Raw genomic sequence first — 25,952 nt, 5'->3', positions numbered from 1 at the left:
CACTTATTACAAGGTGTAGCCTTTTTTTGCAACACAAACAGGATTTATTCCATTAGTTTTGCTGATCATCAAATGCGGACGCGAGGTACATGAAAAATTTAAGAGATGCAACGGAAATCCCCCCCCCCCATCTGATTGTTAGCGCAACGCCCTTAGTACCGTACTGTAAGCTGCTGGCCGAGGGCTATTCTGTAGCTGAAGTTGTGTTTAAGAAGCCGGTCGGCTCTCGCAGTCACTTCACAGTCAGATGCTGTGGCGGATTTACACATTTGAAATGCAAGCGCAGGCGGCGGCGGCGGCGGCGAGCAGGAGAAGGGCCTGTCTCTGGGAGATAAGGTCGTATCTGCAGCGGGGCGAACCTGGCCGCGGCTCGCTCTGTCAGGGAAAAGCCATTCCCGGACCTCCTCGGGGGAGGGAGGAGGAGGGAGCTCGTGAAGGTACTGTGGGTAAGCGCTCTCTCTTTTTTATGTGTGTGTGTGTGTGTGTGTGTGTGTGTGTGTACAAATGCAAACTCGTAATCTCTCTCTCACTTCCTCTCCCTCTGTCGCTCTCTCATTCGCTCTCCATCGCTCTCTCACTAGCTCTCTGTGTTTCGCTCACTCTTGCGCTCTCTCTCTCTCTCTCTGCCCACTCTTAATCTGTCTCACTTGCTTTCCCTCTCTCTCTCTCTCTCTCTCCCCTCTCTTTGTGTTATTGCACTTTGAGAGTCACAGGAAGGATAAACGCAGGGATTTATGCAGTGCTAAAGTTACTCTGCCCATTGCTCTTTATTACATTATGTCAGAATTACAGTCAAGCCAGAAAGTAAATAACATTATTAAACATAAAACCTCTTAAATTTTAAGCTTATCTCAGAAAATTATCATTCACACTGGTATGACTAGCCAGGTGAATTATGACACTGACAGCATATTCAACTGGTGTAGTGAATGATTGAATGTTTCATTATTGTATATATGAATATATACAGAACATAAAGCATCAGTTGGAGTTACAACTGAATTTTTAAATTTCACCTTAACAAACTGTTCAAGCTGCCAAGCATCCTATAAAGAGTATATATATATATATATATATATATATATATATATATATATATATATATATAAGAAGACTCCAGTTTACGGTGACTGAGATCTGTGATCTGCTTTTCGCTGAATCAGTCAGGGTACCTCCATGTATCTTCCCGGGGGAATTAAAGGAAATCTATTTGATGTGTCTCAGCTGATAAGGGGAAAGAAAGGTCAAGTTATTAACTGCCTCAGGCGGGTGGCATTTGCAACTCAGCAAAACCCGGCCGTACAGCACAAAAAAACCACCTCCTGCGTTCGACCTTGGTTGTTTGGATGTGTTGCTCCCCGTGTTTTATGTTCCCCCTGCAGTTAAACTCACACCTCCGCCGCCTTATATCCTCCTGAGCCCAGCAGAAAGAAAGTTTAAGTATTTTCTTCTTTTTTTTTTTTTTTTTTTACGTAAGAGTCTTGGATAACAAAAACATTGCGCAGTGAAAATATTTGCAAAGATACTGTAATTTTCACTCAATGTCTTGTGCTGTAGATTTCAGCATGGTAGAGTATGTGGTTATTGAGGTTCAGAGGAGAGACTTGTGTCCTCTACAGTGGACAAAAATTAATTTCCGGGTTGGAAAACTCTCAGCCTTTCTTTCCCGTGGGCAAAATGACGCTCCTTCTGGAACGGCACTACAAAAACTAGTCATTATGCGCAGAGAGGAGTGGTGGAAAACTTCACTCCGCAGAGGTGGAAATCAAATCAAAACATCGACTGGTTGTTAATTACAAACCGTGTGCTTAAGGGAACTGCTCACTGTGAAATCGTTCTTCCACACTTCCTGGAGCACTAATTTGTGATTATCTGGGTGGTTGGTTACATTCATGTTTTAAATTTTTTTTTTTTTTTTTTTTTTGCAATGGTCTTTTCTATACATTGGTGGTTGGCATAATGTCACTGTGAATTGTGACTTATTTAATCTTTGTCGAAAGTAGCGCAGACATGGACGAAGCGAGCTTTTCCCCCTGCGCCGTTCTCCACGAGCAGTCCGCCTTCTTGTGTTTCCCGTGTCTGTTCTCACACAGGGGCGGGGTTATGGGCGCTGCGGGCCTCCAGTCGTCCAGCTTCCTGACCTCCAGAACGTCGGCCTCTCGATCTTTCAAGGCTTTCTTCTGTCGGTAGGTCATGCTGAGGGCACAGGCACAGGTACAGTGAACCGCGGCCCAGGGGAGAATACATAAATAAATTCAAGCATCAGTAAAATATGTAATTTACATGCAGAGCACATTTTTTATTCCGGTGATAGATCTTGAATAGACCGGATGCATAGACTTCTCCCTGCTTTCCGTGATTGAAAGTTATGTCCTCAGTGCAGATGCTCACCACTGACGGCCGGTTGGATGCTGAAGAGGGATGAATGTGTCTCCTTTCAGTGTAGCCGAGGATCTGCATTGGAAATTAAATGGAACCAGAAGGATAAATGGAATGACCCTTGACCCCTAGACTCTTGACCTTTGATTTGAAATGGGCAAATGGCATGATTGTTTTGTATATTTCACTTACCTTGACGTAAGTGAAATATACAATATGATATGCACATAATGACTGACAGTATGCACCAACAATGCAAACATCAGAGAGTAATTGCTTAACTACTGGTAGATTGTGGCACCCAAAGGATTACAGATCAATATAACAGGAAACATACACTGTAGACCCATCAAGCTTCATCACTTCACAGAGCCTGGTCTCCAACCACGTAGCTCTGAAGTATTTAAAATATATATATATATATATACTCTCTGGGAATCCTTCAGCAGTTTTCCTCCAATGGGACTAGGACTGTAACAGTTTCTGCTGATGAGTAAGAAAATGTCGCCATCTGCTGGCGGTATCTTCCTCTGCCTCTGAATTAAGCTTTTACAACGCACATGAGTTACACCCATCGGCCAGCAGGGGGTGCTAGCAGCCTCCTAGCCATGTAATTCTTCTGTTCCGGGTTAATGGTGTGCACCTGTTTGGAGCCTATTTAAGAAGCTCTGGGTGGCTTCGTCATCCTCTCTCTCTCCTTCACCCCTGGACCACCATGATTCTGGTTACTTCAGACTGTGAGTTTTGTTTTATCTTGTTTGGATGTAGCAACCTTTTTTTAAATAATGATTTTGTTTTGGCAAACCTGGTGTCAGCTCTGTTTATGTTGGTCACTTGTCAGAGTACGTAACAACACAGCATAACTTATAGGGAAAAAATGCAATTACAAAGGTTAATTACAATACTTGCTGTGTCACAGAAACAAGTAATACCAGAAAATGTATATAAATGTGTGCAATTGCAATCCACATGCTATTCCAAAGTACCCCAATCTACATGATGTGTGAGGCCACATGGACAGCGAGGGCCTCTCTCATCTGGTTTTTTATGAGTCAGTCCAGTAGGGTTTCATTCTCATAATTCCTTTTACTTTTTTTTTTTATTGTGTTGTGAAACGTATGCATTACTTACCCAAAACCCACAGCGGGTAACGTAGATCCAAATTTGTGAAAGTCAGTGCTGTACTCTGGAGAAATATAAGGCCTGGACCCCCTGATCACACAGCAAGGAGACCTGACTGTAATAATAACAGGCAATAATGACATATTTATCATAAATAATACACCCTGTTTCCTGCAGCGTTGACTTGCAGAATAAATTCAATTTTGAAATACACTTGAAAAGAATACTCAAGGGGCATAAAATAGTATTTAAAATAATAAATATAATGGTCATAGATTTGTGTAAAACCCAAAATACAACCATTTGCTGACAGCTTTCAGACAATGCCAGTGAGTACTTTTTTACAAATGTAAAAAGAGAACAGGATGATCATTAAAGAGGACTCACTCTGTCTTTTCCTCCCGAGTCTCAACTCTAATGTTCTTTCAGAAGAGCTCCTTAAGCTTCTGTAATGGTGAACGCCATCAATTAGGCATCTTTTGCCAACATGGTAGGTCACCGGTAGCCCAAAGCTGGGATAAAACGTCCATTCAGATTCAGATATCATGTTATCATCTGCAAAACAAAGTGGTAAAATTGAATTCTACTAGTGAGCAGAGAATTTGTAAGAAGAAAAATTTGAATATTTTTTTTCCTTCAGGTAATCTTTCTCTAATCTATTTATCCCATGAAGGGGAATGTGATTTATAGCAATGCAGGCGATCAAATTACTCGATTGTGTACGCCATCACAAAGCGTTCACACAGCGCTCGATCATTACCGGTTGCTGATAGGTCGTCTGTGGTGACAGGACCACGGTCCGCATTCCACAACGCCTCAGACGGAAAGGAGAACTCCTTCAAGAAAGTAACGGTTAACATTCGGTGGTCTCATCAGCCAATGATGGCTGGCCTTCCTTGTGACTTACGCCGGTACACGGCAAAATGCTCAGTGGCAGTTCAACTGTAACACGCGAGTTTACGCGAGTCCGATAGGGGTCAAATGTATTCTCTGTGAGTGAAATGTACATTAACAGGGCTGATGTAGCACGGGGCCTTGTGCTGTTGTCTAAGATGCATGTGCCAGAAAGCTGCGGAGGTCCTTTGTTCATCCGTCTTTTGGTGACTGCAACTGGTGCGACCAAAAAATCTTTCTAAATGATTGAGCTGCCGTTATCATCCAGTGATGCAAAAAGCAAGGGCGAGGCTCGAAATGCAACTGGCATGAAAGCATACATCTGGCATATAACTTCATATAATTCATGAAGGAAGCAATTACTGCAATTCCTTAGATCATCAATCCCAAGTGATGTCACGAAAGAGTTTTTCTTTTTTCGGGAAATCCGTAAAGTATTTTTGCAAGCGCATTTTACTGCTCTTAACGTGTCGCCATTGTAATAATCGACGATGCGCCATTTAATAGTGTCATGAAAGACACGGGTTCACGCCTGGATTTTATTACTGCTCACAGATGTCAATTTGTCAAATAAGATCGCTGTTCAGCTATTGGTGCAAACTGCCTCATCACAGTTCAGATTTAATGTGCCAGAACTGCCCCAAGGTGCTTCATTGCTTAATGTGCGGACGTGCGCCTCCTCGAATCACGTGATTTTGAGATCCAGAGCTCAGACTGTGCTCTGTGAATTCCACAGGAGAGCCTTGCGCTCCTCTGGGGAAATAGACGGCCGCTGTCAGTCACCGGAGCCCTCGCTGATTGACAGCCCGCTCACTTACGCGGGAAGGACCTCAGCAGCCTGGCCCCGTCCGGGAATTTGGCGGCCTTTATTTCCGGAAAGGGGGCATCGCTGTAGCGGGGCTGAGGCAGCCAGCGCAGACGCGATTTCCAGTCCAGGTCACACCTGCAAATATGCAAATTAGACGTAAACCTAGAGGTGAGCAGAAAGGCCGGCAGCAATCGCCCAATTTGGTAACAAGCGCCCCCTTCTGGCTTACAGCCGTAACTCTCCCAGGGTGCAGACAGTCCCAAGAAGGGCTCAGTGAACTGAATCCAACAGTTAATCAATAAAGTTTTTTTTTTTTTCACTTCCTGTCTTGGCAGTAATTCTGACATGGTATAATCTTGGGACTTGGTGAATCACGCTGTCAGCTCAGAATAGTCTGGAGACAGCAATAGAAACAGGATTTCACCACGACGCATTCCTTGCCATGTACTACTTGCTGCTTATTTCCCCCCAAAGCCATCCATCACACAGCAACAGGGAACAATCTGTTTAAAGAGGATGTGTGTTAACATTTGGGTTCCCGACCCCTGACTTATATAGTGTATACTGTTTGTGTACACATTAGGAAGATCACTTATACCATAGAACTGATGGTTAAAGTGTGCAATAAATTTTTGCGTCTAAAACAGCACATAAAAGGCCTTTGGAGTTCTACAGAGACGTGAGAAATGCAAACGACCTTGTGTGTACTAAAGGAAGTCCTTGCAGAGTTAATGAAACTGCCACAGTGAAAAGGTCTTACTGTCTGCAGCATCTCACAGTAGACGTGTCGAGCCAGTAAGGAAGGAGGGAGAACATTAGAAAGGAGCGAGGAAGTGGAAGTGGTCTTAAAATGGAGTGTGGAAGTACCTTTCACTGTTGAGGCTGAGAGCATCTGTTGAGAGGGGTGTTCCTTTCCATTACACTTCTATGATTATGACATCATAAACGCTGTTCTAAGAAGCAATCTCTATTTAAAACACATGATGCTGGAAGATTCCAGAGAATCTCCTTCACAGTACGTCCCTGTAGACCGGATCAACGCACAGCAGGCCCACTTACTCAGTGAGGTCAGGCTCGATGTGCTGTACGTGGGGTCTGTAGGAGGCCTCTTCTCCATGCCCGTGAGGGATGTAGCGTCTGCCCTGGGGTTTGAGAGGCTGCTCTGCTGCCCCACTGGGCCTCAGAATCGCACAGACATGGCATCCCTGAGGTCCTGTCGAGGGAAGGGGGGAGGAAGAGAGTGGGGAGGTTCACCCACCGAGATTTAGCCTTTGGTGAACGCCATCACAGTGCTGTATTCAAAATGTTCAAATCAGTGGATCTTCTAGAATCATGGAATTGTTGCTAACCAGGCTGCTTCCTCTCTTTTCATTATGTTCTCTTACTATACATAAGAGCAACTTGTGAGTGAAAAGGTTCATATTCTGCATTTAAAGCTAATCTTTGTTCTCAGAGTGAACACTGCATGGAGTGGGTGAAGGCATGACCATGACCTAAAATAGTCTGTTTTGAAACTATTGCTACATTGCTCTGCTTTCTTTCATTTTATACTGCACTGTATTAAATAAATTGTTTGTTAGTAAGATGTTTACATCAGTATTGTTTTACATTTCAATAAAAAAATTCCTATTCCGATTTTAAGAACCAAGCAATGCCAAATAATGAACTGGTGTTGCAAATGAGACTATGAAAGATTTGTTTGGTTCCCCAAACAAATAAACTAATGTCCCAAATAAGGCCGTCTGTTAGCAAACACCGCAAAATGTTCAATGTAAAAACAACCGTGACAGAGTACAATTTATCCAGTTTTGACTCGCATAAACTCTGTTAGACTTTAATAAGCATTTAGGATTTCATTGTTAATCCATAACGTTCCATAATAATACTGAACGGATTACAGAGAAATGCTGCCTATACCTTCATCACGACGCAGGTCCACATCCTCGTCTCTGTGCATGTTGTTAAAAAATGAGGGTACGTAGCTACTTGAGGTAACTAAAGCATAATCTTTATAAATTAAAATAACACGAAACGCCTGCTCTGTCACGAAATTTACCTGCAGATAACTAGTTAAGCCAAGATGAATACGCATGGTTGCTAAGACAACGCAACTTGAAGGGCAAGAGAGAGAGCTTGAAAAACTTGTTTAAACAAGCGTCCTCGGTCGCCTTGGAAACGGCTGAGAGCGCACTGCAGTGAGGGACTGTGAATTGAGATAATTTATCTTTATTGGCTGATGAGAACACCGATGACCATTAGGATAAGGGGAACCCAATATAGCTAGGATTGTTTAATTTATTTGTGTTTTTTAATCACTGTAACTTGTCTAGATAGTTGCTAATATACGCTCTGCATTGCTTTCCAATATTCAATAGCTGCGTCTCTAGGTGCTAACATTAATGCCTACATTAATTGGCCTTACAGTGAAAATAAGATTTCCTGGTGTCCGATTCGCAACGATGTCGCAAGATCTGCAGACATGAAACCAAAACACTGCTGTCTGCAGTGCTGAAGAACGTCACACATGACGCGTCATGACACTACCTCACAATCTGAAGAAGTGTCGCATTGAATAAAACGTTTCATTTAATTGTAGATGCTTGCATTGTGACCTAAATTATGTACTATTTGCATTGCTTCACTATAAACCACTAAAATTGATCAATTACAGCGTCATCTAATGGTGATGGAAGCGCTGACATTTGAGAACCTGCCGAATCCACAATGGAACTACTTTCGAATTCAGCCACAGGATGGCGGCAAGAGATTGCGCATAACAGCAGTAGGTCTATATAATAGCAAGAACAGCGATTCTTTAATAAGACATCACCATTATTATTATTATTATTATTATTATTATTATTATTATTATTATTATTATTATTATTATTAATACACTGCAATTTTTATTATAAATAATCATATTAATAACATGAATGATCATCATCATAATAAAAAAGATTTGGTTTTTTATTGTTCATGTTATTGTCATTGCAATGCTTAACCATTGATTGTGTCGTAAGCTTGTAAAAGCTCGACAGTGTACACATCAAAATAATGTATTTTTTTAAATTATCGTACATTTATAACATTTAATTTAAGAATATAGGAATATATTAGGGATGAATTCAAACTCTAGTCTCTGAAATGTTTGCACACTTTCACAGACCCACATCAAAAGGGTCAAGATAACAGACAGACAGACAGACAGACAGACAAGCAGGCAGGCAGGCAGGCAGACAGACAGGCAGGCAGGCAGGTGGATGAACTGACAAACAGACAGACAGACAGGCAAACAGGCAGGCAGATAGACAGATGAACAGACAGACAGGCAGACAGACAGACATTAACTTTTAATCAAACATACAATCTTAACGTCTGTGAGCAGAATATAGGAATCCAATAAAGGAACTCTCTCCCTTCCCACTCCTCCCCAAAGCGAGGCCCCTCCAGTTATATTCCTCAGTGTGCTTCCATGATTTATTTAACTGCCGATTTTCACCGTGGTGAAATAATGAGGATGTCCCATTTAGAGCTCGGATGTAAAGCTCCCGAAGTCCCGGCTCGGTCCTAAGATCGTTAAGAAGAGGGTCTCTGAAGAACGCTGTGTGCCTGCCGCTCACACCGTCAGAACCAAGTCATTGGGGTATGCGCCAGTGCCACAGGCTTCATGCTGAGATTGGACAGCTTGACAGAACCTCAGGAAAAAAAAAAGAAAAAAAAAAAGTTAAATGACCGAAAAAAAGTTTTTTTTTTTTTTTTGTACCGTTCCTTTATTTGCCGTGAGTCATGCTTTTTTTTAAACAAAGTTTTGGTTTTTTTTTTTTCCTTCACTTATAAGAAGTGGCTTTTTTAAAAATTAACATCCAGAGCGGTTCTTAAGATTTTAGGCGCTCTTTTAAAATAAACATGTTTTGTTTTTCTGCTTTACGTGGAATTTGTGAGGACTCTGGCCTAAGTGTACATGAACTGCATGCGTATCTTGAAATCATACATCCACCCCCATATGGGCCTCTTTACAAAGAAATCACACGTGTTCAAAAACCACATGTGAACACCCAACATGTGAAGAGTACACATGTGAACTATAAAAATAATCCCACTTCTAAGATGAGAGCAGGAAAAGGTAACCTGTGCAGTTCACATTTTAAAAAGCCAGTGATGTGTGAAAATGAGGAATTTCACATGATTTCATGTCACATATTTTGTTTCCACATGTTGGAATTTTTATTCACATGTGGAAAAGGTCAATCACATATGAAAAGGTCCAGTTCACATGTAACATTTGCACATGTGAATATTTTAACTCACATGTGAAATTGTGATTTTGTTTGGGTGCTCAGCGGTAACTTAACTTATGCTAGGTCTGTGAGTGCAATAGCAAAGATTTCCGAATGCAATCAGGATACAATCCCAATGGGATATGTGTGGGATTTTACAACCGCTGAATGACCCACAGTGAAGATATGAGCCAGGAATAAGAAAGAACAAGAGCCAATGTGTAATTTGTCCCGCTTTACAAATATAAGATTAGAAGTTACGCAAATAAACCCTTACAAAAAATTTCAAGAAGTAGTGTAGGCAGCTGCTTTCATCTAAGCTTCTGGGAAATACGTTTTTATCCAACTGATGAAACTACATGCAAGTAAAGCGTCACCCAGTCGTTTTTTATGCATATGATAAAGCAGAATGGTAGTTATTCTGGAGAGGGATATTGAAGAGGTGTAGAAGTTACTGCCACTTTAAATCCACCTGTTGGGAGACACCGCCTGCGCCTTTTGTGGAGTGGATCTATAGGTTAATCGTGTTTTGAGGGGAGCGCTTATTACCTGTTATGTCGCCTGGAGAGAGTTGCTGAGCTCGTGTTTAAAATCTCTCGTGGCGCCACTTTGTCGTGTCGCAGAATGGATTACCTGTGTCTGTCAGCTACAGTCCGCGTCTCCGGACTGCCCTAGAGTACTGTACAGCGTCTTGTGGATCGCATCGCATCTACTTCGGGGATATTATCGTGACCGATGTGTTTTGAGAAGATAGCCATTTCCTCCTTTTTCTATGTCCCTATTTACACACACCGCGCTTTCTTCGAATATTGCCATTATGCCGAAGCTTATTATGGGAGCCGTCTGGTTTTGAAACACGGCGTTTAAAGAGTGAAACTTGCGCACCCTTCGCTGGAGACGATCTGCAACAAATTGTTGCAAACGTTCAGAAGACGATGCTCGATTTGTCTTTTGTCGGTGTTGCGCCCTAATTTTCAGTTTTCCCTCTGAATCATCTCTGGGAAAATTTCCACGGGTTAATTTAAATGATGTTTACTTTTGCTGCCTTCTGCTACATGCTCTCGTTGGTTCTCTGCGCCTCGTTGATCTTCTTTGCAATTTGGCACGTAAGTGTAAATTTTACTTCCTCCTTCCTCCTCCTCAATAACGTTTTAATTGATATGCTGCATAAAGGTAGCTATGAACATTTGATGTATTTGGACAGGAATTTTGGACTCCCTGCTGTAGTCTTAATGTGTCATATTAATATATGTTAATCTATTTCTAGGCTTCGCACCCTGTCTAACGCTGTCTTTTATCTCCTTAATACTCTCTTGACTGAAAGCAGCATACGCTGCATAAATTTGACTTTTAGTTCTGTTATGAAAATCCAGCTGGGTGCAGGATAAGGCAGATAACCTACATTCCATTTTGCTGGGATATATAAAACACAAGATGTATTTATTTTTGTTTTAGTTTTTTTACTAAGTGGTTTGTATTTTGTGTGTAAGACCAGCACTCTGTTTTTGAAGTATTTTGAGAGACCTTTTGAGGCTTGCTGAGCTGTCTGTCTGGTTTTTAGCTATAGATCTCGTGGCGCATTCCCTCTCTTGATCAAAACTTTAACGCGGGGAGTTATTTTTTAAATGCCTGTGTCGCTGCTTAGTTTATACGTGCGCTTCCCATTTAAAATGGTAAATAAACATTTGCACATGGGGAAAAAATCTATCTTTTATTACTAAGCAAGTGTAATACTTAATGTACTGACACACCTGACACTTGCTCAAAATCCTCAAAACGATGTGACAATCCAATCCAGCGCTAGTGTTGCATGATTGATTGTAAAGGCAGGGTTGGTGTTTTTTTTATCATATCACTGTATCGTTTCAGTACGTTTCTCTGTTGTCCATTCTCAGAACAAAGTAGTGTGAAAACGCATCTCGGGAGTCTGACATTTTTTGCAACGTCGAGTCACAAAGAACAGCAATGCCCCCTTTTCAAAGTACCTTGATAGAGCTCCCACGCTGGGGCGGGCGAGGGCTGGTGGTGGGAGGGGGATTGTTCCTTGTGTTCCAGGCCTCCCTCTGCGTAGCAACAGACCTGGAAAAAAATCTGACACTGGCATTTATCACCGTGTCATTTACGTGGTGCTGAATTCGGAGGAGGGCAGCACCGTTCTGCGCGTGCAGCTGCTGCCACGAGAACGATGGCACACATTTTATCCTTAAACGCGATTATTACCTCTTTTATCGGTTACTCTCTAACCTTGGAATATAAACCGAGTTTCTTCGTTTAAGTCACGCAAGCGCAGACTGTACTTTTGAAAAGCGACTGTCGCCGTGGCTCGTGCCTTCTAAAGGGAATTACGCGGTCATTTGGCAGGCTTCCCCCCTTTAAAAATTACATTAAATGAGTGAACCGCGACCATGGTATTTACTGGAGGGACGATAGCTGTGAAATATGCTGACATAACAAACTGCGTACACTGTTCTGATTCTGCACAGTTGAGTAATTTTTAATCCCCGACACGCTGCTGTGTTACACGCAAAATTGTAATAGATTTTTCATTTTGTTTTGCATTTTTCATGGAGCACATGGTTGTCTGCGGTGTTGTATATAAATGGATGCATTCAGCTCTGCTGGGGCAGCAAGAAGTACTTACAGAATGTTTATTGATGACAAGTTATGTCATTAATAACTCCCGGGGAACACCCAGTCATGTCACTTCAGATGAATTATGACTGCTGTGTCAGAAACTGGACTGATGGATTACGCTCATTAAGCAGGGGTGTCCAACAACACGTCACTGTATTTTTCGCTTCAATTATGTGTGTTAGGAGGTGTGTGTGTGTGTGTGTGTGTGTGTGTTGTGTGCGTGCATGCATGCATGTTTGTGTGTGTGTGTTTATATGCGTTGTGTGTGTGTGTGTGCGTGCATGCATGCTTGTGTGTGTGTTTATATGTGTTGTGTGTGTGTGTGTGCGTGCATGCATGCTTGTGTGTGTGTTTATATGTGCCGTGTGTGTGTGTGCATGCATGCATGCATGTTTGTGTGTGTGTGTGTGTGTGTTTATATGTGGTGTGTGTGTGTGCGCATGCATGCTTGTGTGTGTTCATATGTGCCGTGTGTGTGCATGCTTGTGTGTGTGTTTATCTGTGTGTGTGTGTATGTGTATGTTTTCATGTGCTTTTGTGTGTGTATGGCTGTGAAGTATCAACAGTATATCTTGACAGTATGTCACTCCTTAGAGACTGAGAGAGCGAGAGAGAGAGCACTCTCATTGGCAATAAATAGCTTTGAGGCAATGAGGACATAAGGAGAAGTGTGTTGCTGTGTGCTTCATGCTCGGCTCAGTGCTCTGGCTGAAAGTCCTCACCCACTGGCCATGTACAGCCCACATACAAACACACATCATTAGTACGCCTTACATACTGTTTATCAGGACCTTGTGATTTATATTTAACAAAAAAAAACCTCTGGCAAGGACATAATTAAGAAGCTCGTCATTCTAAGGGACATACGTTAAGATAACACCCCCCCCCCCCCCCCCCCCCCCCACTCACACAATCACTCAGCTGGCACATGGTGTTCCCGCTATATTCCCGTTGGCGATGTGAGACGCACACAGGCGCATTAGCGATCTGCGAAACAGACATCGTCGGCGTCTCTCTTCGATCCGCCTCTCGGCTCAAAGCCGGTCGCTGGCAAGCTGTTGCTCTCGACGGCGTCTGATGTCATCGGGGAGCGTGAGCAAAATCGGCCGTTTCGCGGCTCCTCTGGTCCTCAGCTGCGCGCGACACCGTGTCCTCTGGCCCGAGCGGAGGCCTTCATTAGAGCCTCGGGATTCGTCACAATCTCACGATGAGCGGGTGTGTGTGATTAAGGCTCTGGAGGCAGCTGCCTAAGTTGGATACGTGTGGCGTTTCCAAAGTTTCGTTCCGATGAGCAAGGAACTGCATGAAACTTTATAATTGGGGGGGGGGGGGAAAAACATGAAAACGGAACGTCTGGTATCTTGTTTCTGAGAGAGAAAAGTGTGCGTGTGAGGTGTGAGAAAGAGGGAGAGAGTGAGAGCGATAAAATGACAAAGAGCTTCGTTTAATTACAGTGAGTATCACAGAAAAGTTCTGTAGTACAATAACCTGTATATTACAGACTTTAGAATCAAAGTTTCCGAAGGCAGATTATATGGTTCATTGCTGACAAAGTGACGTCGGATGATTGTGTAACTTTTGTTACTACTTGTAATAGTTTAGCTGCTTAACCTGTTGTACTGCACATTGATATTTTAAAGAACACTCTTTAGTTAAAGACATTAATGATGCTTATAAATTGAACCTGTCTTCCGTTTGCTTCTCTGTATCCATCTACCTGTTCATAGTAAGGAATAGTGCCCTTTCAGTTTTCATTTCAGGATATTTTAGATACTTACAGGAGTTTCTGATGACTTGCTGGCTTTGTAATGGTATTGGGGCTTTCAGTGGTCTGTGGTCTAGAGCAGGGGTACTCAAATATGGCCCTGGAAACCAGTAAGTGCTGCTGGCTTTCAATCCTCTTCTCTAATCGGGGATTGATTTAACCTGACGCGCCAGGTGAGTGTAATCTCTGGCCCATTAGAGACATTATTGGACTACAGACTATCAGGCAGAAGAGAAAAACCAGCAGTACTGCTGCCCTTGAGGGCCAGATTTGAGTACCCCTGATCTAAAGCAAGGTGGAAAATTGTATATTCAAAGCTTATGGGTGTCATAGCTAGATGAAGCATTAGACCTTAGTGTAGTAATATGCCCACAATGCAGAATAATATAACTACCATGTTGTCTGTAGTTAGGAGTCCAACAGGGAAACGCACAATTAACCATGATGTACCACCCAGGAGGGTTCTGGTTCTGGTTCTGTAGGCCAGGTTTCCATCTGGAAAGCTTTACCCTAACGCACCATAAAAGAGAGACTCCTCTGGTCAATGATGTCATTACAGTCACCTCTGGGCATGCTCCTGAAGATGTGCAGGCCTCTGGTGCCATGGTTACACAGCTCAGCCGGTGGACCACGGAATGAAATGAAGCAGCGGCTGGTTACGTGTGTGTTCCAGGGGACGTGAATGCCCCTCTGTGACATCACAAACTGACTATGCTGTCACAGCAGCGCAACAGCAGCCCCACAAGTACGAAATGGCCATTCAGAACTAGGGTTTAAAAAAACGATGCAGATTCTAACAAATTGTTCAGTAAATTGGAAAGATGTAGATTTTCAATTCAGACAATCAGGCCCACAGTGAAAGATGAAACAAATGTGGGGTTGCGGGGGAGTGGTTTGGGGGGTGGGGGTGGGGGGTGGAATGTGTTAAACTGTTTGCTGATATAAACACAAAGCACCTGCAGCTCAGACAGGAAATGCAGATCAATAAATGATTATTCCATGTGGTCTGGGGGGTCACATTGCAGTGCATGTGGTTTATCACACTGAGACTTCAGCCGAGCGTCTTAAGTCCTGTTAAAATAAAGCACTGTGAGAGCCTTTACCTGTCAAGCCAAGCAGTAATTTTGCCAGGAGCTAGCAGCACAATTGGTGCCATTTACCAAAATGTACTCTTATATTGACTTTATTGATTTTAGTGGTTAATTGTACACCATATCTCCTCTACAGTAATGACACGCATTCAAGCTGAATTGCAGCAGCCATGTTTTTTCCCTTTATTTGCATTTATTGCGTTTTGGGTTCTCCTTCCCATTGTATCTTGGGCTTGACCTAAACTGGTAGACCATAAAGTGATGTGTACTAAAATAAAATTATACTAGAACTGTGTGCCCATGCAATTGGGTCCTCCTAAGAGCCATATGATCTGGCATATGTGACTGTCTCTCACAGCAAATGTATTGCTCAACCCTGAAGTTCTTTTTTGGAACAGATTGATAACCCTTCCCATTAGAACTTATACAATATGTTTACAATAAAATATTAAATAGTTTATGTTACATAATTGTTTCATATAAGAACACTTTTTACATGAAGGTTCCTTTTGTTCATTGTTTTGCAGGATCTGTTATAGAGAAGATTGTGCTTACCCCTTAATAAATGAGTTATAACTGCTTATATAACTTCAATTACTGCTGTAAAGCATTAGTTGAGTTGTTTTGCGGTCTTTCCTAGTAAAGTCATTTAAAACTGGGAAGTTAATAAGGTATTTTAATACAGTTTAAAGATGTTCATGCTCAGTTAATGTTTGCTTAATATGTTACACTTAACAATTTTGACTTTAACACAAATACCTCACCATCTTTTGCTCTAATATAGAGAAAATGTCTCGAAAATGCCTAAATTAATTTCAAAACAAACTGTCAGATATTTCCATGTTTTTTCAGCTTTCTGGTATCTTAAAAAGAAAATGTGTTTTGTACTGTATACCAGGCGTACCATGATAAGCTATTTACTCTAGACTTAGGGAATGGCGCTCAGTATTTTCACGTGTGATGTTGAGAAGTACCACAGCGCACGGCATTAATTATAGCAGGCAGCAAACGAAACGGAGGGGGTTTTCATGTGATCGCTTGCCAGCCGGAGGCATTGTGCTTGTGAGATTTATCCCCCAAAGCAAAAAAAAAAAAAGAAAAAAAAACCATTACCATGGTCTCTTGGCGGTGCCAAGACACACACAGATGTTAGCGTGCTTACAGTGAGGCATTCGCGAACGGCCTGCCTTTTAAGTGGCATTTCTGACGAAACGTCACTCAGAATTCAGCCCCAACGCAAGAGCCATTAAGTGGCGCGTCGGTTTGGCACCGTTTGTCAGCGTTCAGTTTTTTTTTTTTTTTTTAAACTTCAGGATGTCAACGGGAGTAATCCCCCCGAATGTGTGGTTCTGCGTGTAGTCTGGAAGTCCCCCGGTCTGTGGCACGCAGTCCTCTTGGATTGGCTACGGCGTCTGGGTTTTCCAGTTGTGAGTGATTTGCGCAGAGCTGTTTGTAGCTTAGGCTGAGGGAAAATGCAGGAACCGCGTGATTACAATTGTTTGTGCACATTTGTGCTCGTACATTGGCCTGAGCAACTGTCTTTTTTGTTCAGCTGTTCAAGGTGGTCTCTTGTGATTCCGCACCTTCATGAATAAAACAGGAGAGCCACTTCATTATTTATGTGCCAGTTGGTATTGTCGGTTGTTTTGTTCTTTCACTGACATTATACACACACAGGCTATTGTCTTCATTAATGTGTGAACACATCACGTTTTTACGGGATGAATATCACAAGCTCCAGCTTCTCGTTGTAGCCGTGGGCACGGGCTAGTAGAAGCATCTTAAAAGGGAGTGTTCACTGACCCATGGACACAGATTTTATTTTTATTTATTTATTTATTTTATTTTTTTTGTGGCTTTTATGCCAGCAAAAGAGGTACAGGAAACAAACCTGAATCAAAGAGCAAAAACAGAAACCAAGGCAGGCTACTCTGCCCATATAAAGTAAAAATGCCTTTCATGTATCGAAACAATAAAATACCCCCAGCTACATGGCCTTCATCAGGGAGTGAACGAGAGCTGCAGAACAATGGTGTTAATTTGGCAAACGATAAGCCTCAATTAGCTACACGTCCGTCAAAAGCAATAGGCGGAGGTGTGGTTAACATGTTCACCTGTAGAATTAACTTGTCTTTCAAAAAGCTCCAGAGAAGTGAATTACACACAGGTATGACAAACCATGCCTCAATATGGCAAATACTGGGGGGGGGGGGGGGGGGTCGGTGGAACAAGGAGAGGGAAAAAAACCCTTGTAAAGGTGGCAACGTGTTTGTGATCTGCTGTGACGCCCGTCGAATGATATTATCGACAGGATGTTCACGCCTTCCCCTGTGTTTACAAAAAGGACAGTTCTAAGTTAAGATTCCTGTGTCAGAGGTACTGTGCATTGACAGGGTGCAAGAGTACAGTGCAGAGTGCAGTCTGGCTGCAGGGTATTGCTACTGTGCTTTGTCTTAAAACGCGAGGTAGAACCTGGCGCCTGGCTCTTCTTTATCTTCCTCTTCTGCCGCTGCTGTTGTTTTCCTCAGCGATTGGCTGAGCTGGGATCCCATCCGTTTCTCCTTTCATTAGACACCCCTGGATCCCCGCTGTCTGCTGTACCGTACACGACTGTACAGGCGTTAACATCAAAGATTGCCGTTGCCGGGGATTTCTGTCTCATTACCGCCACCGCTTCTGCCGCCGCCGTCGCCACGGCGATTTGAATTGTTTATGGTCCGCTCCATTGGTTGCGTACCGCGCTCCCGGCTCGGAGAGGTGAATTTGAGACGAATCAGAGGTGAACGAAGACGCCGCGTTCGAGCGGTTCTCTTCCTCTCAGAGGGAAACCAAAGCTGGCATTTCACTCTTCCAGCAGGCTAACTCTCTGTCCTCTTCCTTTCCCCCCCCCCCCTCTCTCTCTCTCTCTCTCTCTCTCTCTCTCTCAGATAACGGCCTTCGATGAGCTCCAAGCGGATTTCAAGGTCCCGATCGATCAGGGCAATCCACTTCACGCGGTTAGTAGTGGGGGGGGGGGGGGGGGAATAAATAAGGAAACCGAGTGCAGCAGTTCTATTCTCCCGTCTACCTATTCATGTGGGGGGGGGGGGGGGGGTGTGGTTAAGAAAGACCTTTGATCTGCTGGTGGAGGTGTCAGGTTCCAGGTGTGATTCTCACCCCCCCCTTCCACTTTTTCCAAATGCCTCTCCTCTCATCTACAGCAGGGCATGAATAATACAGAAGCCAGCTGTCTAAATGTCACTTATACCCCCCCCCCATTCCTCCCGAAGAAGCACCAGCACAGTCCTGACAAATGACTGGCTAACAGGGTATGGGGGGGGGGGGGGCATGCTATCTACTGTGGAAAAATTGGGGGCTGTGGAGGGGACGTGCCCCCATCTCTGCCAAAGCGAAAAACGGGCATTTGCCGACGCCAGGTTATTTGAAAGAGGGCTTCCATCATTAGAGGCCCTCACCACAATCACAGACTGGGGCTGCTGTGACCGGGGGGGGGGGGCTCCTGGGGGAAAGGGGGAGGGGGGGGGAGCAGGGTGGATGCGATTGGCTCCATCCCGCCAGGGGTAGGAATGCATTTGGAACAGCTGGGTTTGTTTGTGCGACTGGCGCGTCGGTTGCTCCCAACAGCGCCGCGCAACCCAGCGCCATCAGCGGTGAAAAGATGCGCGTCGTTTAAATAAATTGAAACAATCACTACTGGTGGCTGTCCCTGGCAGTCAATTAAAAAAAAAAAAATTTAAAAAAAAACACCAGGTTGCGCTCATTACCTCGTGCTGAATAATCGATGAGCCTGAGCCACCTTACGCAGTAAAACTCTCAGTGTTAAATTAACTCTTGCAGAGTACGTACGGTCCCTGTTGGACTCGTACACATTCGGGCTTCAGCTGAAGTAACACTGAGGGCATTTCACTGCGTAGTGCCGAGGCTCGAAGAAAACGTGGTTAACATTTCTTTAAAGCTAGCCCGTTGGTTAGCCCGCATCAAGATCCCACGCTGCTCTGCTCTCCATTCCCCCCACCCACCCCAGCACATACACTACCTTCTCTATCCCTGCATTAGGACTGGGAGGGGGGGAGAAGGGGGAGATTGATCACATCCCCCACCCCCCGCTGATCTCACCACCCGACCTTCTTACCTTCTGCGCCGGGGCAGGCTAATTAGCGCCGCCTGTCAGCCGGGCTGCTCTCCGGAAGCCAGAGTGCATCCTGGGAGCTCTCGGCGGGGGGTGCCGGAGCAGGCTGATTTAGCCGCTCGCTCCGGCGCCAGACACGCCGGGCACGTGCACGCGTTAAAGAGCGATTCTTTTTTTTTTTAAAAGGGCCGTCTGCGCTCGCACTGCGCAGATGCGCTCGCGTGTGCGGGGTCGGTCAGATTCGCTGCGCAGTACCCATATCCCCTGTGTCAGTGTTAGCGGTTATGGAGGGAGAGGGTGCACTGGGACATTCCCCTACATCGCTCTCTGGGCTCAGAGAACATGCTCGCCTGCAGACGCTGTGGTGGAACACGGAATCTTCTCCGTGTTCCGTCCTCCCTGAGGGTTCTGTCTGAGCTCGGGGTGGTTCTGAAGCTTCTGTCGGTTCTGGAGCAGTGAGCTAGCATATGAAATACAGAGTGTTTCCGCAGAAAAAAATGTGTGCCCTTTACAACGTACATGAATGCATGTCATAAACGATGACCGTGTTCCATGTTGGTAAAAGTTATGGCTTTATCGTGCTCTGCCTATTGTAAAATTTTAATAGCTACTCCGGTTGCCATTGTCTAAATTTCCCAGTTTGGATTGATTTGCCTGTTAATCGTGCAATAGCCCTTTTCCCAGTACTGATACAGAACAATGATTTCCCTCCACTGAATTATCAACGACCCTGTTATAAACCGTGGCAATATTAATTTGTGCCACCTCATAAACCTCAATGTTTTTTAAAATCATTTCAGTGGAAGAGATCAAGCATGCATTTTCAATGTGCTTAACAATATGGAAATGAACCTGTTGTATGTTGTACCTTGTAAATGGGTCTGTAGCACTTGTTCAATATTGTGTAGTAGGTCATTCCAGCTTCATCACCTTAAGAGTGAAGTGCATTTAGGTTATGAGTTGCTTTCCTGGATACACATTTTATTAATGCTGTCTGGCCATTCCCATGCTGAGAGAACACCGAAGGTTTGGCTTGACTGACTGCTTTTTCTCGTGTGCTGTGGTTACCTGTGCCTGGAAATTCAGCATTTGGGGTAGGCTTTCTCAGACCAGTCCGATAAAACACAAATAGATCAGCCGACACTGCAGATCCTTCTTATCTATCTGCATTAGCATACCGCATCAACCAGCCCCATAACCACAGTATATCAACCAGACCCATAAACAGAGTAACAACTCCATACTGTATCAACCAAATCCACACCCCCTAGTAATATCTGTATACTGTATCAACCATACCCATAGCCACAGTAACAACTCTGCCCTGTATCAACCAAATCAACACCTATAATACAATAAACATACAATCAGACCCATAACCACAGTAGCAAGTCCATAATGTATCAAACAAACACACACCCATACTAATATACATATACTGTATCAACCAGACCCACACCCTAAAATGTCCCCTTTTTAGGAAACTGCATCAGATTTTAATGAGATTTGGCAGCTGATGGCCTCTCCCAGAGGGCTCCAAGGTACTTAATAGCACACTGCGCAGTGTGATATGGAGCATCCTCTCTTTACCCAACTCTAGTGTGTCTGTTCAGTCCAATAAACACTGGCTGGGAAGCACAACATGCACTTGTCCTTCCCTGGAGAGAAGCTGCAGGCTCCAGTTTGAAGGTCAAGTAGAATGTTGAGGGGAGGGGTCCTTTTTCTTTCGGTTGGTGTTAATTAGCTGTCCGTGATTCGCCTGCCAAAAAATGCTCTTTTTTGTTGTTGTTTTCATTTTAAAAATTATTTTACAGTACTGCACAACTTGTATGTCAACTGAATTGTCCCAGACTAACATTTCAAAGTGAATTTGGTCTAATTGCTCGCTAAATATACACGTTGATATGTCGGCTGCTCCTGGAATATATCTGCATCATGGCCTTGTTCAAAAGCAAACAAGAAAATCTGAAGAAAACAAAACATGTCACACGCTCAGATTTGATTAAAGTTGGTGTAGGTCGAAAATAAGTGCAGCATATTTTATCGTGTGCTGCTTTTGTAAGACTTGCTCAGATGAAACACCAGTGCAGGGTGGAGGCTGGGAATTGGAATGGGTTCAATCAAAGTTTACCTCTCACTAACTGTCAAAAGGAATTCAACAGCAGCATTCTCAGCACTAGCGATACAATTCCTTTCCTTTTCCCTTGTCTTTCTCTATTATTTCCCTGCTTCTGTTAAATTTGCAGTTTTTCCTCAAACGCCTAAACGCTGCAACTGGATCTGTAGACACAGTGAAAAGCGAGTGCCATTATGCTGTGCTGTTTCAGCAAGCCTACGAGAGCTTTTCGCTTGTTTTCACTCCGATTGCAATTCTTACAAATGTTTTCTCAAAACACTTCACACACACAAACACGCACACACACGTGTTCAGAGTGCATTCACCGGAAATGTGCATTTTGCTACTTCAGATCTTTAAGAATTGAGAAGAAATCAGCGACCCAGTCATTAGTGTACACAGTAAAATGTCCAGTGATAATTCAACTGTAATAGAGTACATGTGAGTCCAATAGGGTCATATGTAGTTTGCAAGAGTTGATTAAACACTGAGCATATTAATGTGTATGGGGCACTTTGTATTTTTTATTTTTTTTGTTCTTTTTTTGGGATAAACAGAAGAAAGCCTTTGCTTGAGGGGAAATTAACAGTGAACTGTACAATGTGTTTCAACAGTCTTACCTCTGATTTAAGCCCTCTTTACCTCTTACATTACATATTACATTATTTAGAAGCTTAGTCCAGCGGTATGAATAATGAACTGTGTCAGATGAAGTGTTTCCTTCTTGGGGATTTATTATTTTTTTAAGAATTGCAATTAAATATGCATGTTCGGACTTCATTAATAGAGCCTTTCAAAGCGGAGTTCCCCCCTACTGCCAGAGCACGTCAGGCAGAACGCTTTAGGAGAGTTCCGGGCTGTTCCCTGCTCCTTGTTACCCACATTCCATTTATTTATATTTATTCAGTCTTCCACATTAAAGCAAAATAATATTTTCCCCTCTAATGCTTGGCTACAGTTCACAGCAGCTGAGAAACAGCTAAACAAACAGCTAAAGAAACAAATAAAGAAAGAAATAAATAAAAGGCTAGTGGAAGAAAGGAATTTGTTGTTAACATGGGAGGATGTCTAACCCTGGCAATGCTAAAAATAGGTATCATGACAATTTGGCCTACAAAATAATGGAGGCAACAGAGTCAAAGCTGAGGCCATGTTTGTAAACTTCACGGCGGGAAAAATCCTGAAAGAGCTTTGTCTCTGTTCGAGACATTTTGCCGGGCCCGTTCCCCGACAGTAGTCGTCTAAACGCGGCGCTCGATGTCGCCGGCGGTTCTGCCGCTCTGTAATCCCACAAGGGGCGAAAACGAGCGGCCGTTAGCTGAGGTTAAGACGAGGCCTTCGGGACCCGTTAGCTCGTAGGCCCGACAGCGGCCCAGCAGCGCTGCAGGCGGCGGATGGCAGTTGGGCGACGGCAGTTGGAGGGACGGCAGCGTTAGCGTCTCGTCTGAGGCGGGAAACGGTTCCCCCGCTGCCTGCTGCCTGCCTCAAAACATATTACAGCAGCGTTTGTTTTTTTCTTCCAAAAGCCACTTGCTTGTCAACTGCAAGACTAAATAAATAAATAAATATATAATATACTTAGGAAGGTCACTGTAACTGCACGTTTTTCTGTCGCTCCGAGCGGCACACCAGTTTGAGGTGCCATTAATGAGACTTCTTGTAGTTTCCCAGCATTCCTTGTGCCTTAATTACCTTTGGCTCAGGCCCTGAATTAATGATGCGGGAGCAGATTGCCACCTTGTAGTGTTACATGTATGTGTGGGTTTTGCATGTGCCCTTTGTCTCTGGGGTATTAATTCTTTGCTGGGGTATTAACTCTTCGCTGGGGTATTAACTCTTTGCTCCTCCTCCTGTTTGTCTTCCAGCGGGAGAGGCTCAGGAACATCGAGCGGATCTGCTTCCTCCTGCGAAAGGTAACCGTGATCGCAGATCTCGCCCTCCGTTCGCACGGACAGCTGGCTTGGCCAATCGAGAGCAGCAAGCTGAGTGGGGTGGTGGATGTGAATCATTCGTGTTTCCGAGTGGCAGGGTTTGCAGATTCAACTGGTGAAACCATAAATGCAAATGAGTCACATGACATGGGTTTCTGTTTTATGTTAAGTGAACCTTTTTACTAACCTGCTGTACAAGCTACTGTTGTGCATCCATATTAGCCGATATCTTGCCTTTCACAGACAAGAATAATGATCTCAATATCATGGAGAGAAACATCCATTTCATGGTTAAATGCAGGGTGAACAATATTAGGTTATATATAAAGCTAACGAGGGAGTTCTGTAATGGGTCTGAATGTTCATTACTATAATATTCAGCCCCACTCCATTAATATAATATTACATGATAATAGAATATGTTGCTGCTGGACCATCATATTATGTCTGGTTACACTGCAGACTGTTCAGTGTTAAATCAACTCTCTCTCTCTCTCTCTCTCTCTCTCTCACACACACACACACACAACACGCAACACACACACACACATACACACACGTACACACACTCCCTTTCCCTCTCCCTCTGTCTCTCTCTGAGTCTTGTCCTAGTTGTGCTGTCTTCTGTCTTCCCGTTTTTACATGCTACTGAAACTCACCCCGATAATATTCATCATGCGATTGGGCAGCGTTGCAGTCTTTCCTGCTGAAGTGAGAGTGAAACATGGGCTGGTGCGTATGCACACATTTCACACGACATCCCTAAATCCTCTCCAGGCATTTCAGCGAGTGGGGTCCTGTCGGAGGAAACCGGGTTTGCAATGCTAGAGAATTTGGGAATGCCCAAAGTTTTCGACATTGATAATTTATCAATTGCCTGGAGACACAGAAACCACCCCCTCCCCAATAAATTAATAATGTGGCCGGATGAGCAATGTGATCTAGTTATTATTCTATTCTGAAGCGGAACAGAAAAAAACGCTGAGCAAGCGAAGCATTGGAGAAATTGATTTTTAAAAATGATTTAAAAAAAAAAAATGAATGTAGACCTGTGCATCCTTAATGAGTTAGCCTGCACGGAACGAGGCGTTTGATTAGCGTTAGCTTTGATCTTAGCTGTCGTCTCTGCGGGACCTGACGAACCTTGGAGACGCCAGGGCCGGTTACGATTCTGAAGCAGCGCGGCATCAATCTGGCGTGTGTTTCGGAGGCCCGTCTGCCCCTTCTGGCCCTCCGCGCGGCTGCCCGGTACCTGTATTTCTGGCTTCTGGCCCTCCGCGCGGCCGCCCGGTACCTGTATTTCTGGCTTCTGGCCCTCCGCGCGGCCGCCCGGTACCTGTATTTCTGGCTTCTGGCCCTCCGTGTGGCCGTTGGCCCTGGGGAGGTCAGGCTTGTCATCCTCTGTTTATCTGCTAAATACAGCCTGCGGCCCGTGTCACATAGAGGGGATGGGGGCGGGGGGCCAGGGGGGAGCTGGGGAGGTGGGAGTGGGCGGGGGGGGGCTGGGGCGTGGGGGGGGGGGCAGCAGTGTCCTTGCCAGAATGACCCACGCAGCACACGTGTGCCCTGTTGTTTCAGCTTTCCCTGAATCCGCGGCGGCGTCCAAACACAGTGCATCGCTCGTTTGAAGGAGCTTCTGTTGTCTTTCACACAGACATGAGACACGTTTCTTTTCAAAAAACAATCTTAGTACCTGAAAACTTGATTTATCTCAAATATTTTTAATTGCTCTTCTTTTCTTTGCTTTTTCCCTTCCTAGTCTCGGGTACAGAAACATACTGTATAGCCGTTGTCGTCTGTGTTGATTTACAGAATGAGGTATTTGCATTGCGTTTGTGATGCAGCGTATGCCTTGCAAACCTAAAATCCTGGCAAGCAAGCTAGTCCAGGCTTGGTTCTGCTGTGAATATCATTCATAAAGGTACATGTTGAATATGATCGATAAGTCATTTCAGAGGAATCGTATTCAATTCCAGGTGAATGGGTCGTTCAACATATTTTTGAATGATCAGATTTTCAAATAAATGCACAAGGATTAATAATGAAAGTCTCCTTGTGAACATGTCGTGTCCATATTGACAAATTCATGATTCCATCAGTCGAGTGAGAATCTGGATAGGCGGACAATAATATATGGCTTGAGGTTCACATTTTTTATGTGTAGTCTTCTCTCCCACCAGCAATAGACTGCCTCAGGTAGAAATTGTGGAGCAGCTTCCAAGTTTCTACCTGAGAGTCTGTCCCTGGTTTCAACCTGAGTCAGCCCCTGGTCAAAGTAAACCTCCGAGTTGTCTATTATTGATTTCTATGATGTCATTTCTACCCAAGCCTTGCCCTGGTCGAAGTAAACCTCCGAGTTGTCTATTATTGATTTCTATGATGCAATTTCTACCCAAGCCTTGCCCAGGGCAAAGTAAAATTGAATGTGTTCATCCATCGTAGGGCAGTGTAGAATATTCTATCACCTGTCCATCACACAATCACGGCATTCAGACGGTAGAGGTCATCTTGGCAGAGATTATCTCGTTATCTCGAAACGACAACTTTTGTTATGTCGAGATAACGAGACGAACAGGTAGTGACCACGAGAAAACAGCTTTTTTGCTATGTTGAGATCACAAGACGACAAGCGGTGATTTCAAGATAACGGGAACAAGGAAATAAATATTGCATGACCTCTACGAACTTCCGTAAAAAAACCCATTTTACACTGAGGGTTTTAACGTCAATTAAGTTGGCATTCTGGAGTGCTTCTTTAATTGCATTGTGTGGGCCCCAAAAAAAATAAAATAACTTCTCAAAA

At 43.9% G+C, this 25,952-nt stretch overlaps 2 protein-coding genes across 5 annotated transcripts in view; one reads left to right on the top strand and one right to left on the bottom strand.

The window, feature by feature from the left end:
- Positions 1 to 731: 731 nt before the first annotated feature.
- LOC118229348 (spermatogenesis-associated serine-rich protein 1) lies at positions 732 to 7,356 on the bottom strand. The gene is made up of 7 exons (XM_035421244.1): positions 7,121 to 7,356; positions 6,263 to 6,416; positions 5,214 to 5,338; positions 3,889 to 4,056; positions 3,511 to 3,616; positions 2,392 to 2,454; positions 732 to 2,196 (listed from the first exon to the last, which is right to left on the bottom strand). The coding sequence occupies exons 1-7, from the start codon at positions 7,293 to 7,295 to the stop codon at positions 1,980 to 1,982; spliced, it is 1,008 nt and encodes a 335-aa protein (XP_035277135.1). The 5' UTR covers positions 7,296 to 7,356; the 3' UTR covers positions 732 to 1,979.
- A 2,483-nt stretch (positions 7,357 to 9,839) lies between these two features.
- cnih3 (cornichon family AMPA receptor auxiliary protein 3) overlaps positions 9,840 to 25,952 on the top strand; it is a 32,418-nt gene continuing 16,305 nt past the window's right edge. For all 4 annotated transcript variants that reach the window (XM_035420885.1, XM_035420884.1, XM_035420883.1 and 1 more), the window contains exons 1-3: positions 9,840 to 10,589; positions 17,901 to 17,969; positions 23,084 to 23,131. In XM_035420885.1, coding sequence (XP_035276776.1) covers positions 10,509 to 10,589; positions 17,901 to 17,969; positions 23,084 to 23,131 — 198 coding nt within the window. In that variant the 5' untranslated portion in view covers positions 9,840 to 10,508. The remainder of the gene's footprint in view (positions 10,590 to 17,900; positions 17,970 to 23,083; positions 23,132 to 25,952) is intronic.

Source organism: Anguilla anguilla, chromosome 6 (assembly GCF_013347855.1).
Source record: "Anguilla anguilla isolate fAngAng1 chromosome 6, fAngAng1.pri, whole genome shotgun sequence".
Taxonomy (NCBI): domain Eukaryota; kingdom Metazoa; phylum Chordata; class Actinopteri; order Anguilliformes; family Anguillidae; genus Anguilla; species Anguilla anguilla.
Note: the sequence above shows the minus strand (reverse complement) of the source record. Positions and strands in the feature narration are given on the sequence as shown.